General features: G+C 49.6%; 1 protein-coding gene across 3 annotated transcripts in view; it reads left to right on the top strand.

Annotated features, from left to right (window-relative positions):
* The window catches only part of ASIC1 (acid sensing ion channel subunit 1), a 177,788-nt gene that overhangs the window by 80,930 nt on the left and 81,627 nt on the right, over positions 1 to 15,231 (top strand). For all 3 annotated transcript variants that reach the window (XM_030554922.1, XM_030554921.1, XM_030554923.1), the window contains one exon: positions 359 to 554. In XM_030554922.1, coding sequence (XP_030410782.1) covers positions 359 to 554 — 196 coding nt within the window. The remainder of the gene's footprint in view (positions 1 to 358; positions 555 to 15,231) is intronic.

The raw sequence follows: 15,231 nt of genomic DNA, 5'->3' as shown, positions 1-15,231 counted from the left end.
CCTGTGCTATATTATAGCCCAGGGGACAGAGTCATATTTCAGTGCTGAAGGTTCCCAGGTGCTGTGTTGTTCTACAGCAGAGGGAACACAGTCTTGTGTCAGTACTGGAGGTGCCTGGATGCTCTACATTGGTGCTGTACAACAAGGTTACATTCTATCCTTCAATTATAGACATCCCACGTAAGTTGGTGGGCCAGCTCTGCTATCAGTGACATTGGTGTCAATGTGGAAATAACTCATTTGAAGTAATCGGTGACATTAAGAGCAGAGATTAGCTTGGTGGGAGTTGCACCTGTATATGCGAGGGCAGGACTCTCTCCAACAAGAATTAAGAAGTCTCTCTGCCCTGTTTCCCCAGGTATGAGATCCCAGACACCCAGATGGCCGATGAGAAGCAGCTGGAGATCCTACAAGATAAGGCCAACTTCCGAAACTTCAAGCCAAAGCCCTTCAACATGCTAGAATTTTATGATCGGGCTGGCCATGATATCCGGGAGATGCTGCTGTCCTGCTTCTTCCGTGGAGCGGAATGCAACCCAGAGGACTTCAAAGTGGTAAGTGCTGTGGGCTTCCTCTACTCCTAATCCTTTGGAATAATGCTGTGCCTAGAGCAATCTGGATCATGCCACTGCTTTTCTAATCTAGATTTGTATCCTGAGATGAGGATGTCTTGTGAATTTACACCATGTTTAGGATCTGTGGCTGGCATTGCTCTGAGCACAACAGGAACTGATGTGGGACATTATGGGGGTGTCCCATGGTCAGTGCTGCTCATGGGCACCCTCTGTAAACATTACTTTGACTCTCTGTGGTGAACCTTTCTGTGGCCACTTTCTAGAATGGGAATTACTGTGGATATGGTATAGTCTTGTGTCCAGGTGGATATGTCTGTGATGGTGACATGCTGGAGGGGGGACTTGAAAAAGACACAGAGAGAATGTTTCTGTCAGTGGCTATGCAGACTCTCTTATGTCTCTGAATAGCACATCCTTTGCCTTTGACAAGAACTGGCTTGCACCAAATAGCAGGTATTTCAAAAGGAGGGGGGACTTTTCAAGAGAGGATACACTTGGATCTGCATCCATCCATGCTCTTTGTGGACATTGGGTAGCCTTTGCCAGATATTTCTGTGGCATTTGTGTAGATATTTCTGTAATTGAACAGGGAATGTGATTCAGAGGGGTTGAGGTAGGCACGCCATAATCATGTACATATATGTCATGGCAAATTTTCCAGCCCTTAGTGGGCAGGTCCTGGAAGTGGGCAAATCTTGGTGGTAACTGATGGCTCAAGTGATACTGAGCAAAGTGGGTATGCCGTGTTGCAGGAGCCAGATTGGTTGGTACAGAGACTGCAATGATTCTGGAGTGGTAAGGTGTGCATGTGGTGGGGGGCTCTCATTCAGCAGAATGATATATCAAAGAATCATAGAAATGTAGGGTTGGAAGGGACCACAAGAGGTCATCTGGTTCATCCCCCTGCACTGAGACCAGACCAAGGATGCCTAGACCATCCCTGTCAAGTGATTGTCTAACCTGTCCTTAAAACCTCCAGTGATGGGGATCATGTCAACTACAGATGTGGCAGGAACCATTGGTAGTATGAGGAGGGAAATTATGTGAAGCCAACTTGGATCTCCCAGGTTTCTGTGTGTTTGAATGCCATGCCCAAGAAAGGAGGGAGCTGCCAGCTATATATATGATATTTGCCTGCCTGTAGCCACATCCCTCTCTCTCTGCCACTCCATCTTCTAAAATGTGAAGCAGTGAAATAGTTAATACTGACATTATTAAAGACCCATCATTAGGGTTTAGCGCTAACAACTCAGTGAAATTAACGGGGAACCAGCACACTGTTTCAGGCTCTGTCCAGACCTAGGTTACACTTGGGTCACATTTGGGATATTTTCTCAGGGCCGTCCAGGGCGGGGGGCGGGCAAGTGGGGCAATTTGCCCTGGGCCCCGCAAGCCCTGGCCTGACAGTGGTCCAGGTCTTCGGCGGCATTTCAGCGGTAGGGGGCCCTTCAGTGCTGCCGAAGACGCGGAGCAACTAAAGGCCCGCCCGCCCGCCGCCAAACTGCAGCCGAAGACCCAGACCAAATGCCAGGAGAGACTGTCTGTTGAAGACTTCCCAAGATAAATGTCACATCTTTTGGATGTCCATCCAAACTGAATGGAGACTCCTAGGGTTTACTTGCTGCTCAGCCACTGCCTGGCTGAGGAACTTAGCAGCAGATGGTGAGGAACTGAGAACTTAACACAGCCCTTGGTCTGAGGAAGGTCTTAGAGCCAACAGGCAGCAGAATTGAAAGGCCTCTGTCTCAGAAGTCAAGTGCTGGGGGCTAGTGCCAGCTCTATGGGACCTGATAGTGCTCCTTGCTCTGAGTGACAAATTTCAGATCATGCCTGGTTCTCTGTACTCTTTTTATTTAATCTCTCTTTTTATTTAATCTCTCTCTCAATCTGTGTGTCTCTCTCCTGCTCTATCTTTTTTTATCTCTCTCTCCATTTATCAGTTTTTCTTTAGTCTAGATTCTTTCTCTCTAGCACTACATTTTAGAATTCTGGTTGCCAGTACATCCATGGCAAGTGAACTATCCAGTGTGTCCTCTGCACCATTTCCCCTTTGCAAGAGCAGCCTTTGGGACAGTCTCAGAAAGTGTCTGCCTGAGGAGTGCGGACTCTAATGGAGTAAGAGGAAATCCCTCTCCCCAGATCTCAGGCCCCTGCCCTCTATATTGAGCCTCTTTTCCATGGAGCAGCACAGTAATGAGATGTCACCAGTAGAAAATCTGGGGAGAGTGAGCGAGACAAATGACAAGACTGAGAAACATAAATAGACACACAGACACTCCATGTATCAGTGGAATATAATTTTCAGTCACTCGAGCTTTGTCATCTCCCTCTGTACTGTGCAGTGTTTGTTTCATGCTGACACATAGATCCGATACACAATAGAGTCTCTATGATAGGTGTCTCTCCCTCTCTCTTAGGTGCATCTGTAAATTATACAATACTAGAACTTTGAAAGTTGGCTAATAAGTTCAGTGGAGAGAGCTGACACTTTTTTTGTTTGAGAACAGGCTCAGTTGTGGTGCTGATAATGGAACATGGTCCTACTTCTCTGGCTTTAAAGTTTTGGAAGAAACACAAATCCAGGCTAGGTTCCCCCACCCACCTCCAAAGAAGTCAGCCATCCCTCATGCTAGAATTCTCCACAAGCTGAGCAGGGTTGGGCCTGGGTTGGTATTTGGTTGGTAAATCTCTGATGTTGCAGAAGGTGCTGTTTATGACACTATAGGTGGCACTCTTGCTTCTTGAGTCTGTACCAAGTCGGGAGAGGGAATCTTTGGGAGGACTACATCAAGAGTAATGAGATGAGGTGCTGCTGTCTCAGAAAGCTGAGGTACTGATGGTTATTGTCATTAGAGGTCCAATGACACTTAGCTCAAATGCTGGTGTTCAGGTCACATTGCAGCCCAAGTTATTCCATTGTGCCTCATTAAATTCCCTCTAGAGTTTCAGTGGGATACAAGATTCCTCTTCATTAACTGCCATGTTGTTTCATTTGTTAAACAGTAGCTATGTTCCACCCCAGAGATGGCTGCATTTCAGTGTGGGAGTGAAACCATCTCTGTATTCCTCTTTCCATCCTTTTGGGGATATTGTGAGAATTAATTCATGTTTATAAAGAGCCTCACATTCTCAGATGACAGGAACAACAGAAGTAGAAAGTGGTGGTTGCTGCAGCATCAGTCTTGCACTGTTGGGTCCTCAAACACAGGCCATGGGTTGCAGTCTGTACAGTATGACCTGAGCAGTACTTACACCAGTGAGCAGTTCAGACATTCACTCAGCTGAGTGTTGTTCTTCATGTGTTTCTGGGACACCCACGGTAGTGTCGTCTGTAGGTAGAGCACAGAACTCCAGGCTCTGTCAACTAACCTTATTTTGATACTGGGCAACTTTCTTCTCTTGCCTGTGCCTCAGTTTCTCCATCTATGAACTGGGGATAATTCACATCTACCCACATCATATGAGGAGGATGGTTATAAAACATAATGCATTCAAGTGTGTTGTTAACACCTAACTCTTATATGTATGTTAAGAGTTTTGAGACCCTCAATGAAAGGTGCTTATTTAAGTACAAACTATTCTGTTTTTGCAGTTGATGACGGCAATAAGTACTCCAAGCTGAGCATTTCCAAATGACTTAGGGAACCTCAGCTCCACGTCTCCATCAGTTTGGGCTTACTGATTGGATTTCCCAGAAGTAGGCAGTACAAGCTGCCTCTGACTGACGGTTTCTCAGCAGGATGAATTGGACTGATGGTAGCATTGAGGTGCTGGCCTTTGAGCCATCCTGCACATTTGTTTTTAGCTGATAGTGGATTTCACAAATATGCAGGGAGGTTTTTGTATCCAATGCTAAGTCAGTGGTCCCTGTTGTGGGGGTTGCAGCAGGAGTGATGATAAACCACGATGGGAGTTGTATGTTCGGGGCTGAATGGAACAGTATCTCAGTGTCAGTGCTTGCTGATCGGACAGTGTATGTCAAAAGAGAGGATAACTGCAGCTATTGTTTTAATCAGTAATTTTGAACAGTGTGATGAATTAAGTAGTTCGCATGGGCAGCACTGCCCTCCTGTGGATGGAGTCAGAGCTGTTGCACTGTGTGTCCTAGACCCTGTATTGCTAACAGCTAATGGAGATTCCCTGTTTGGAACTGGGGGATCTGAGCCTATCTGTGAAAGGTCTAAGATGCTCAATGTGGCACTGGATTAGTCCATTCTCTTTATGAGGGTTCTGCTCTAGAATATAGTCTGTTTTGCATCTCACACTTGGGACGAAGAACAACCAGAATATATCAGTGGCTGTTTCATTATTACCTCCTGGATTATGTCTTGTGAGTAGGTTGATATGATTTAGTGGATTTGATTACAAAAAGCTGGCTCTGTGCTATATTTATGCTGCTCTTTGGATTCCCCTTGCAGCCTTGAACATGGAAGTTTTGTGCATAATATGTTAGAAGAAGCCTTTGCTCTGTCACTGCCTTTGCATCACTTGAGTTCCTGCAGCCCCTCTCACTGAAATAGTTATGAAATATTTGGCCATATTTCCCTGCACATGGGCTCCAGGGGCTTTGTCAGGGGTGTTTGTGTTAATGCAGAATATCATTTCACTTGAGGAAAATGATGTAGCAATCCATTTGTCCCTTCCCATGTCTGTTACGTGCACGCGCTCTCGCTCTCTCTCTCTTCCCCCCCCCCATCCAATCAGCCCCCTTTCACTCACTCAGTCTTTTCTACTCTCTTCCCTTCTTTCTCAGCCTCTCATGCATCAACCTGTTCCTACCTCTTCTCTTTCTTCCCTCCCTTTTATCTTTCCCCCCACTTTTCATCTACTTCCTCTTCTCACTGTCTCTTCTCTCCACTCGGCCCCCCAAGCTGAATCTCCAGGGAGTTTGCTCAAGTAATGATAGAGCTGTGCTGGGAAATACCCATCTGCACAGAAGAGAAAAAACCCTTAAAGGAAGCCGTAGATCACTGGAGACACTTTGGAGGGATTGTGGCGTCACTGTGTTACTTAGTGCTGTTTATCCAGTTTGTAATTCATATCCTATTATCTTGGAATGAGCCCTGGGGCAGGCTTTTCCCAGAGCATCACATCAGAATCTGGCTTTGTATTAAGCCTTAAAAAGCAATAATCCAAGAAAGGAATGGTTTTTTTCAAGACAATGTGAGAACCAGGAACATTCAGAGGGTTTTGTTTTTTAATATGAAAGATGGAAAAACCTGCCAGCGGCTTTTTATGAGGTTTTCTTAAAGGTTAATTTCTGCTGCCTCTGCCTCCCTCCTCCCACCTTGGATCACTTCCACCAGCGCTATACTGAACTAGGTTTGGTGCCACAGGCTTTTTTCTGCATGGGCAGTTGCAGCCTCAACTGCATTAAAAGAACTGGTTAGTTTGTGCTGAGGCCATCTGAAGGAGCCTTTTCTGTGAGATCTAACACTGTGGTGTACCATGGCCACAAGCACACTGCAGATTCTGGGGATTCCCTCTCATTCACACCACGGTCTGCACCCCCTCCCCCCAAGTCTCTGGGAGCTAAGCGGCAGCTTTCTTCCCTTGCCTGCAGCAATGAGGGGAGCAGGACCCAGGGCTGGTGCAAGGAAGTGCCCCCTCCTCCCGCAGCAGCTCCTCCCCTCCACCCTGAGGCACCCCCCTTGCAGCAGTTCCCCACCCTCTGCCCTGAGGCACCCTCCTGCCCCAGCTTACCCCTGCTCCGTGCACAAGCATGAGCACCCTGAGCATGCCATCGCTGCTTCACTTTTCCCACCTCCCAAGCTTGTGGTGCCTAAGCTGATTGGCAGGAGAAGTGAAGCAGCCACCACGTGCTAGGGGAGAAGGCAGGGCAGGGGTGAGCTGGGGCGGGGAGTTCCCCTGCGTGCCCTCCCCCCCCCTTACTTGCTGCAGGCGGCCCTCCCCGCATTCCTCTGCCTCAGCTCCCTCCACCTAAATGCTGGCGGCGACAGGGATGGCCGAAGATCCAGCCGCCGTGGTCGCTGCCGAAGAAAATGGTGCCCCCCAAATCCCAGCATTCTAGGCGACCGCCTAGGTTGCCTAAATGATTGCACTGGCCCTGGGAGGACCTTTCGCAGCCCTGGGTCCAGGCCCAGATCCAGACCTCTGATCTGTTACTGTCAGCATCTCTCAGGCACTCAGCAACTTGCAGATTCAAGCCTGGTGTATGGTGCTCTTATAGTAGCCTCAGTGTCAAGGGCTGTGCATTGTGTTTTGGTTGAAACCAGCGGCAGCTCCAGGCACCAGCACTCCTTGTGTGCCTGGGGCAGCAAGCCTCAGGGGGCGCCCTGCTGGTCCCTGCGAGGGTGGCAGTCAGGCAGCCTTCGGGGGCGCGCCTGCGGGAGGTCTGCCAGTCCCGCGGATTCAGCAGAAATTCAGCAGCGGATACGCTGAATCCGTAGGACCCGACCGGGGATCTCCTGCAGGCACACCACCGAAGGCAGCCTGCCTGCAGTGCTTGGGGCTGCAAAAAAGCTAGAGCAGCCCCTGATTGAAACAGTTCTTTCTGCTTTGATATTGGGGGTCCTGCCCCTTTAAGAGGAATGGGAGGAGAGGTCTGGTTGGAAGAGAAGAGAGAGGTGATGCTGGTGGCAGAGAACCAAGGATCTGGTTATGAGTGTTCTGCAGGGATGATGTGGGAATAGGGTTGAGTTATTTATTGTCATGGCAGAGCAGTTTGGCGATGTAACACTGGGCGTGCTAAGATCTGGATAAGAATAATTAATTAATTAGTGCCAGTCACCTATGGCAAACAACCCCCCTCTCCCATCCCATGTACAGCCCTGTACAGTTTTCTTATCATGGGTTGGATGTTAGCACCTTCCTCTTATGCCAGAGACAGCGCTCTGGGCTCTGAATCCCTCCACCACTACTCCTCCCGTTTGTCATGGTCCTGCATAACCCCTCCCCTTTCTGCTCCTTTTTCTTCCTCTTCTCTTGTGTGCTTGGCTCCCTTCTTTCCACCCTTCAGACAGACAGCCTGGATACAGGCTCCTCCTGCAGAGCTCTGCTTCCCCTCGCCTTTGAACTTTGCATTTCTGAGTTGGGGCCGAGGTCATACCTCCCTGGCTCTGCTTGCTCAGAGCTTCTCTGTCACACCTAGAGTTTGGAGAATAATCAATAACTCCTTTAACAGATGCATTTTGCCTCCTCCTGTAGATGAATTTGTCTCACTTTTCTGGTACTTATTTTGTCATTCCAAATTGTTTGCCATAGAATTCTTTACTAGTAACTCCTTGGTTACAAGCATTTGATATACAAGCTATTGTTGACTGGCCGCACAGATCACATGGTATTGTATGGGGCGGGTGGGTGTGACTCTTACAGTCAGGCTCTCCAGCTAAATGTTTGAGATTCAAGATTCCCTTTCTGAGAATATTGGCCCAGGATTCCTTTAAAACTAGGGGAGGCTGAGATTGTTCATGGAGGTCTCCCTGGGAAAACGAATGTGAAAGGCACATGAACATAGTCACAGCACATTCATTTAAAAATTCAAGTTTGTACCATCTCTCCAGCTCTACTTATATTGGAGGTGACTATGATCAAAGCACAGAGATTTGATAGTGAGGTCTGTATTTGTGAGCTGTATCGATCACCTCTCACTGCCTGAGTATCCACACAGCACTGGCTAAATTTCCCAACTACTGCCTCAGCCTGCAGAGGACTCAGTCTAGAAACCTCCTGGATTCTCTGCAGTTAATCTCTTTGGCCCCAATTCTGCCAATACTTAACTCTCATGAGTAGCTCGGTTGTCTCCAATCGGGCTACTCATGTGAACAAAGTTACACAAATGCATTAGCGGCTGTAGGAAATGGGTCTTTGGTTATTGCAAATCCTAGGTCAGGAGTGGGATGGGATTCAACCACGTGTGAATTAATGTCCCCGGGACATTACAACATACTGTGGCAAATAATGCTCTACATTTAATAGACTGGCTCAAAGTTGGCAAGAAATTCTTGGCAACACTCTTTGCAACTACTTTTATGCCTTTGTTTGGGCCTGTTCCTGGCACCCAGAAAGTTTGTGTCCATGGAATTGTGGAATGGCTCATGTTTTCAAAGAGAAATTATATTTCAATGCATCTGAGACATGTAGATGTCCTATTATCACCCCAAAAATGTACCTTTTTCCCCTTGAGGCCCCCGAACATGGCAAGCTTTCCCCGTTTAAACTTGAGCCATTTTGTAAACTTCAAATCCCTGATAAATAACAGTTGCAGAAGATGAACCAATGGCCCCATCCAGGACTACAGGGAATGGTACACCAAGCTTGAGTGATCTCATCCAGGACTGCAGGAGATGGGGCCCCAGGCTCAGGTCACCCTGTGGTTTCATCTAGGAGAGAGGACTTGATTGTAATGTCTTACGAACCAGATGAGAGATGTAGCAGAAGCTCCAGAAGCCTCTTCTTTGTCAACCTGAGCCTCACTAGCTGTTCATGCAAACATCCTGCCATTCTCTGATTTTCCTGATGGCTGAATTTCAAGACAAATGGTCTTTAGACACACACAGCCCTGCCTGGGAATGCACTTCATGAGCAAACAGTCCAGGGAAATAAGATTGCTCCATGAGATGTCAAAGCTCCTGCTCTAACCACAGCATGGACCAGCTGCAAATGCCAGAATGTGAATCTAACAGCATTGCAAGCACGTGCAGTAGGACTCTTGGTCCCTTTCTTGCAATGCTGTGTAGTTATCTGAGTTGACAGACAGTGCCAGTTAGAAGCAGCTGAAGCAAGAGGACAGAGCTAATGTAATAACAATGCTTAGCATTTACATGGAGCATTATAAACACTTCATCCTTCTGGGAGATATCAACTACCCCCATAAAAGGGATGGAGAAATTGTCACAGAGAGGGGAAGCGACTTGACCAAGGTCATTCAGCAGGACAGTAGCAGACCCAGGAGTTGTGGCTCCCAATGCCCCCTGCCTTGAACCCACTGGGCCCACTCTTTCTCATGCTCTTGCTGTCTCTGCACATGCTTGCTCGCTCTGAGCTCTCACCAATTGTTCTCCTGCTCTGAACTCTCGTGCTCTTTGCATGCTCACTCTTGCCACTCTTTCTTTCTCTCACTGCTTTTCTGTCTAAATACTTGGATAAGTCTTTCTCCAAGCTTGTTCTGCTGACTCAGCACACTAGAATTAACAGGTGAGCAACTTCAGCATCGGCAGAAAGGCCTGAGCTTGGGAGAAGAAGGGCGCTATCTCTGCTTCCAGTGGGGAAGGAAGGGGATGCTCCCTTTGTCTGGACCCTGCTTGAGCCAGAGACGACACCATCTTCCTCTTCTGCAGGCTGTGTACCCTCTCCTGCTGGGGTTCACTTTGTCTGGGAAAGAGGAGACCAAGCTCTTCTTCCCATCACATTCAGCACTACCTGTGCCTGCTTCCCCTGCACCAGAAGTGGCCAGCTCCCACTTGCTTGCATGCCAGGTGACAGACCCACCTCTGCTCCCAGCCATTCTAGGGTGCTGTTACTCCTGAGGACGAACTCTTGGGACTTCTGCAGTCTCTAATGTTCTGCATGTTTGAGGTACTCTGGTGGCTGCTGGAAGCCAATGGTTCTTTAAGTTTGTGGGTCTCTTCACCACCCATTTCAGAATGGGCCTCCAACTTCTGCGGATGCAGCCATTGTCCTCAAGATCCATCAGGCACCTGCCTAAACCAGAGAAGATCCTCTCCAGTCTGCTTCTCCTCTCATCCCTCTAAGGGAACCCTAGGCTCTGCATTGCTGTGGAGAAGGTCTGTGATCCCCAGCTGCATTGGCCAGGACCACATACATGCTCTGCTTTTTCTTTCCCGTGATAGGATCACAAGAGGGAGCAGAGGGGCCCTAAAAGACATCAAACAAAGGACAGTTAAAGGAAATGCTTCTTTCCGCAATGTATATGTAACCTGCAGCATTCACGATAATGTGGAGGCACATAGCTTAGCCAATTTTGGTCAAGGGTACAAAATGTCTGTGAAGAAGGGTTGCCTCTACAGTTGAACCAGCTGGGATTAATGAAGGGGAAGGGGGCTCAGTTCTCACACTTCAGCACATAAATGGATCAACAGCTTGAGATCAGAAAGCATGGGATAGTATTGTAGAGTGAGGCTAATTAGAAGGGTGATGTGATGAGAAATAACCCCACACACACACACGAGCGCTTAAGGGGTAAGAGGCAGCGGGGAGCACATCTGGAGGAGGTGCCAGGGCCAATGGGGGAGCTTGGTGGCTACTGTAAGCAGGGCCGGCTTTAGGACGTGCAGGGCCCGATTCGGAAGAGCTGCCGCCGAAATGCTGCCAAAGACAGCAGCAGTGATTGAGCTGCCGCCGAAGATAGCAGCAGTAATTCAGTGGCACTCAATCGGTTGCCGCTGTTTCCAGTGACACTTCTGCGGAGGGTGCGGGGCCCCTCTTCCGGACGCTGCAAGGCCCTCTTAGGCACAGGGCCCGATTCCCGGGAATCAGTGGAATCACCCTAAAGCCAGCCCTGACTGTAAGTGAAGGGCTTGAGGCTAGAGAGATTGCACAGGGTCAGCTGGAAAGGCCTTGGGATCCTCTCCTGAGAGGAAGCTCTGTAAAAGCATCAGAAAGCTGGGCTGTAGGTGAAGGGAACATCCCTGGACAGGACCTTGAGAGGAGGCTTGGCAGAAAAGCTGACCTGCAGGGGAAAGGAGCATCCCTGGGGAACAGGCCCTGAGAGAAGGGCAGGATTGGGTGAGGGCTTCGAAAAGGGATTTAAGTCCTGAAAGAGGCGCAAAATTAGGAAAGCAGGACTTTAGAAGGAGCCTGGACTAAAGGGAAAAGGACCAATCAAGGGGCCTGCAGGAGACCTCTGGTACTGAGACAGTCTCTGAAGGGAAAAGGCAGCTGGGGAGAAGGAGACTCCTAAAGCAGGCTTGGGGAAAGAGACATTCCTGGGAAGAAGCCCTGAGGGTCAGGAACGCAGGAGGAGCTGGGCATTCAGGGAGAAGATCCTGGGAGGCAGCACTCTGGACAGAATAAGGAAGAGCTCAGCAGAGCCTGGTGAAGAGTGTGCAGAGGGTTGATTCTAGGAGGATAGAAGTGTTTCTGCTCCTTTGAGTTTAGACATTCTTACCGCAGAAAAAGGGCAGATTTAAATTGCAGCCTGGCTGGAGGGCCGAGTCATGTGAAGAGGCAGACCCACTGGAGAGCCAGAGCGGCTGTTGTTAGGGGCCCCAAATGGGAAGAGAGCTGCTTGGCCATAAGGAGACACTCTCGTGGTGAGTCCCACCCTCCATAGGTGGGTTATTCTCTTCCCCTAGCACTGGCAGCTACTTGAGACAGGATTCCAGACAAAATGGCCCACTGGTTTCTTCAGTCATGGGGTGGTTCTAGTGCCACTCTCCTGCTTTGTGAGCATTCATTGATTCATTCTCCCTGAGAAGCTGTCGGTGAATATTTTTGTCCCCATTTTACAGACATGCAGGTTGATGTGCAGAGAGAATAAAGGCCTTTCCTAGCATGACAGAGGAGGTGTTAATGTCAGAGGCGGCTCCTATCCCCATTCTTGTCTGCTGTACCACAGTGCCCTGTAGAGCTAGGTTTAGGAGTCAGGACCTCCTAGCTACCAGGCCTGTGGTCAAAACAATAACATACCCTGGTTCCCAGAGTAGAGTTGCAGCCCTGGAGTTCTCAGCTCTTACTGCCTGTGACGCTAAGCATCCTCATCTCCTCGGCTGGTTGGGTGGGAGCCCTGCTCCCGGGTCACCCATTTGAGGAGCAAGAGATATTTCATCCAGCCACATACTGTAGACAGAGCCAGATTGATCCCCTGTGGCTCTGTGCAGGTGGGCAACCCAGGTAATTCCTCAGTTGCACAGACTTCTGCAGAGAGCCTGGAAGCCTGAATGTATCCAGCCAGGGATGCTGGGCTTTGTTGCTGTGGCAACAGGGCTTGTTGCTTTTTCACACTGGTCCCTTTTGCAGCTATTCAACTTTGGTGCCTTTGTTCCCAAGCAGGGAGAGTTGGAGATTTGGTGGGAGGAAGGACGGGGGAAGAGAGACAGCTGAGGACGAATGGGGAAAGGCTGGCTATCTGCTGTCAAGGAGCAGCATGTGGGGGAAGACAGGAAGAGCTGTGACTTCGTCACCAAGCTCAGCAGCTCTCATGCCATGCATCACAGCTGCCGTGTTATCTGTCCCCAACAGAAGGGAGAGCTTAGGTGAGACACAAAGAATGCAAATGAGGCCCTGTCATTACTGTAATAACCATGGAAGCTGATAAGGCAGCAGCGGTTGCCTCCTACCTGTTGCCCCCCAGGGGACTGCTTCAGGGATCTTGGCAGATGGAACAGCATCCCTTTGGGGGATAAAATACTGCAGCACCCTATTCTACATCCATGCTGTGATGCCTGCCTTGCGATGCTCTTTGCCCTCTCTTCAGCACCTGCTCTGTGGTACCAGCAGTGCTCTGCATCTGTGCTGTGATGCCCGTGCTGCAGTTTTCTGCATCTGCCCTGTGGCACCTGCAGTGCACTGTGTCTCTACTGAAATGCCTGTCCTGTGATGCTCTGCTTCTGCCCTGAGGTGCTCAGCACCCACCTTACGGCACCTCAGGGATGGTGTCCCTAGCCTCTGTTTGCCAGAAGCTGGAATGGGCGACAGGGGATAGATCACTTGATGATTCCGTGTTCTGTTCATTCCCTCTGGGGCACCTGGCACTGGCCGCTGTTGGAAGACACGATACTGGGCTAGATGGACCTTTGGCCTAGTATAGCCGTTCTTACACAATACTATGTGCCCGCCCTGTGGTATCTGTGGCTGGGGTGCTCTGTGACCATATGGTAATACCCGTGCTCTGTTCCTGTGCTGCAGTGCCCTCTGTGCAGAGCTCTGTGTCCATGCTTTGTTCCCCTTATTGCAGTGCTCTGCATCCGCCTTTCGGTGCCTGGGATGCAGTATTGTAGAATACTAGCCCTGAAGGCAGCAGTCGCAGTCATGTTATTGTATTGTCATAGACCCTTGTGTTTGTTGCAGAGCATGGGGAGGATGGGGAGGGGGAACCGTCAGAAGAAGACACCTCCCAGATCGAACATCCTATAATATGAGAATGGGCTGGGGGCACATAATGTAGAGGGGCACTCAGTCTCTGTGGCATATTCCCTCCCCACCTCCCTGCTGAGGAATCCATGAGCATCAGTTAGGAGAGTGGCACTGGGGACACCTCTGCACTCAAAGCCAGGGAGACCCGTCGGGGGATATGGACCCCATGGTGTTTCCGGTCTGCCCCCACGCACATACACTCTGCACCGAGCAGAGTTAATATCTCTGAATCCCACTCCTTATCTGATCTGGAGTCTCTGCAGGGAGCTGTGTGGGGCCTCATGCTGCATGTGTGTGGAATCTCTTTCAGAAGCTGGTGCCATCTGTTCATATGGCTGCCATCTGCTACAAGCAGCACAATTACCACTCCGCACGCCCTTCCGCCGTGGGAGATGAGGATTCCCCAAACCATGGCAAAGGCTTGCCAGGCTCCCTTGCATGGCTGCACCCTGGGCACTCAGGGTATGTCTGTCCCCACTGAGTTCCCACGTGGGTCTGCCCTGGGGATGCCTGGGCTTTTCCTTCTCCTACCCGCTACTCCCTGCCATGGCACTGCCCTGGAGCTGCATCATGCATTAGTACCAGTCTGGAGTTCTCAGTCCCTTCCATCATTTGCATTCCTCCAAGCTAGCTCCGTATGTCTCAGTCCCAGCCTTGGTTCTGCCCTTAGCACCCACCTCCTTGCCCAATTGTCTTCCCTTCTCAGTTCTGCCCTCTGCACCCAGCTCTCCCCACTCCCTGCTCTGCCCATTGGGGCTAAACCCTCCAGGGCCCTGCAAGTGCCAGGATTGCCTGTGTCAGCGGCTTGATGCCATGTGCTGCTCTAACTGATTTTTATCTCTCCATTAATGTAACAGAATTGATTTAAGTAACCTCCTGCCTCTGGAGGGAGAGTGGCCAGGGTAATGGAGCCAGTTAGGCCTTGGCTCGCTCAGCCTTAAAGGGATGCTGCAGCTATGCTTTGATACCATCCTGATGGCTTCACTGGTGAAGAGTGTGCCCAGATGCTCATGGAGATGTTCCTTGTTCCCAGGAACTCATGATTCTGCTCTGGGTATTTAATTTAGTGGGAGAAAAGGAACCTCTGGCCTTTGCAAGGCTCAGCTTCATCCTCAACATCAGCGGAGGTCATGGGTCAAAAAGGAGCCCCTGCCTAGTATCGCTCCATAGGCCAAAAGTATTGTGGGCCAGAAAAAGCATCTTCTGATGAAGTTTCCTGTATTGAACACTGCTGGAGATGGGCACATCCAGCATGTTAGGAGGCAGAATCTTTTCTGGGATGGCAGGAGGTGGGATATGGACTAAACTGACTGTTAGTCTGATGCAGTACTTCCAACCGTAGCAGCTAGACATGCCCCTTCTGTGATCAGGGGCAGGGTAGTGAGAGGATGAAAATTCTGGGCTCCACTTGTTTCATGACCACATTTCTGAGAGACATAAGAGTTTCAGAAGGCTGCAAGGAATCTCCCACCCTGGCCTTGGCTTTGGGTGCCTTTTTGCTGCTTTCGCTGAGTTGGGAATGCTTTGGAACTTGAAGGGAAATGGGAGACCTGTCAGCCTGGCATTCCTCCTCCACTATTGATCCATCCAGTCCGTCATG

The sequence above is a fragment of the Gopherus evgoodei genome, chromosome 3 (genome assembly GCF_007399415.2).
Source record: "Gopherus evgoodei ecotype Sinaloan lineage chromosome 3, rGopEvg1_v1.p, whole genome shotgun sequence".
Taxonomy (NCBI): domain Eukaryota; kingdom Metazoa; phylum Chordata; order Testudines; family Testudinidae; genus Gopherus; species Gopherus evgoodei.
Note: the sequence above shows the minus strand (reverse complement) of the source record. Positions and strands in the feature narration are given on the sequence as shown.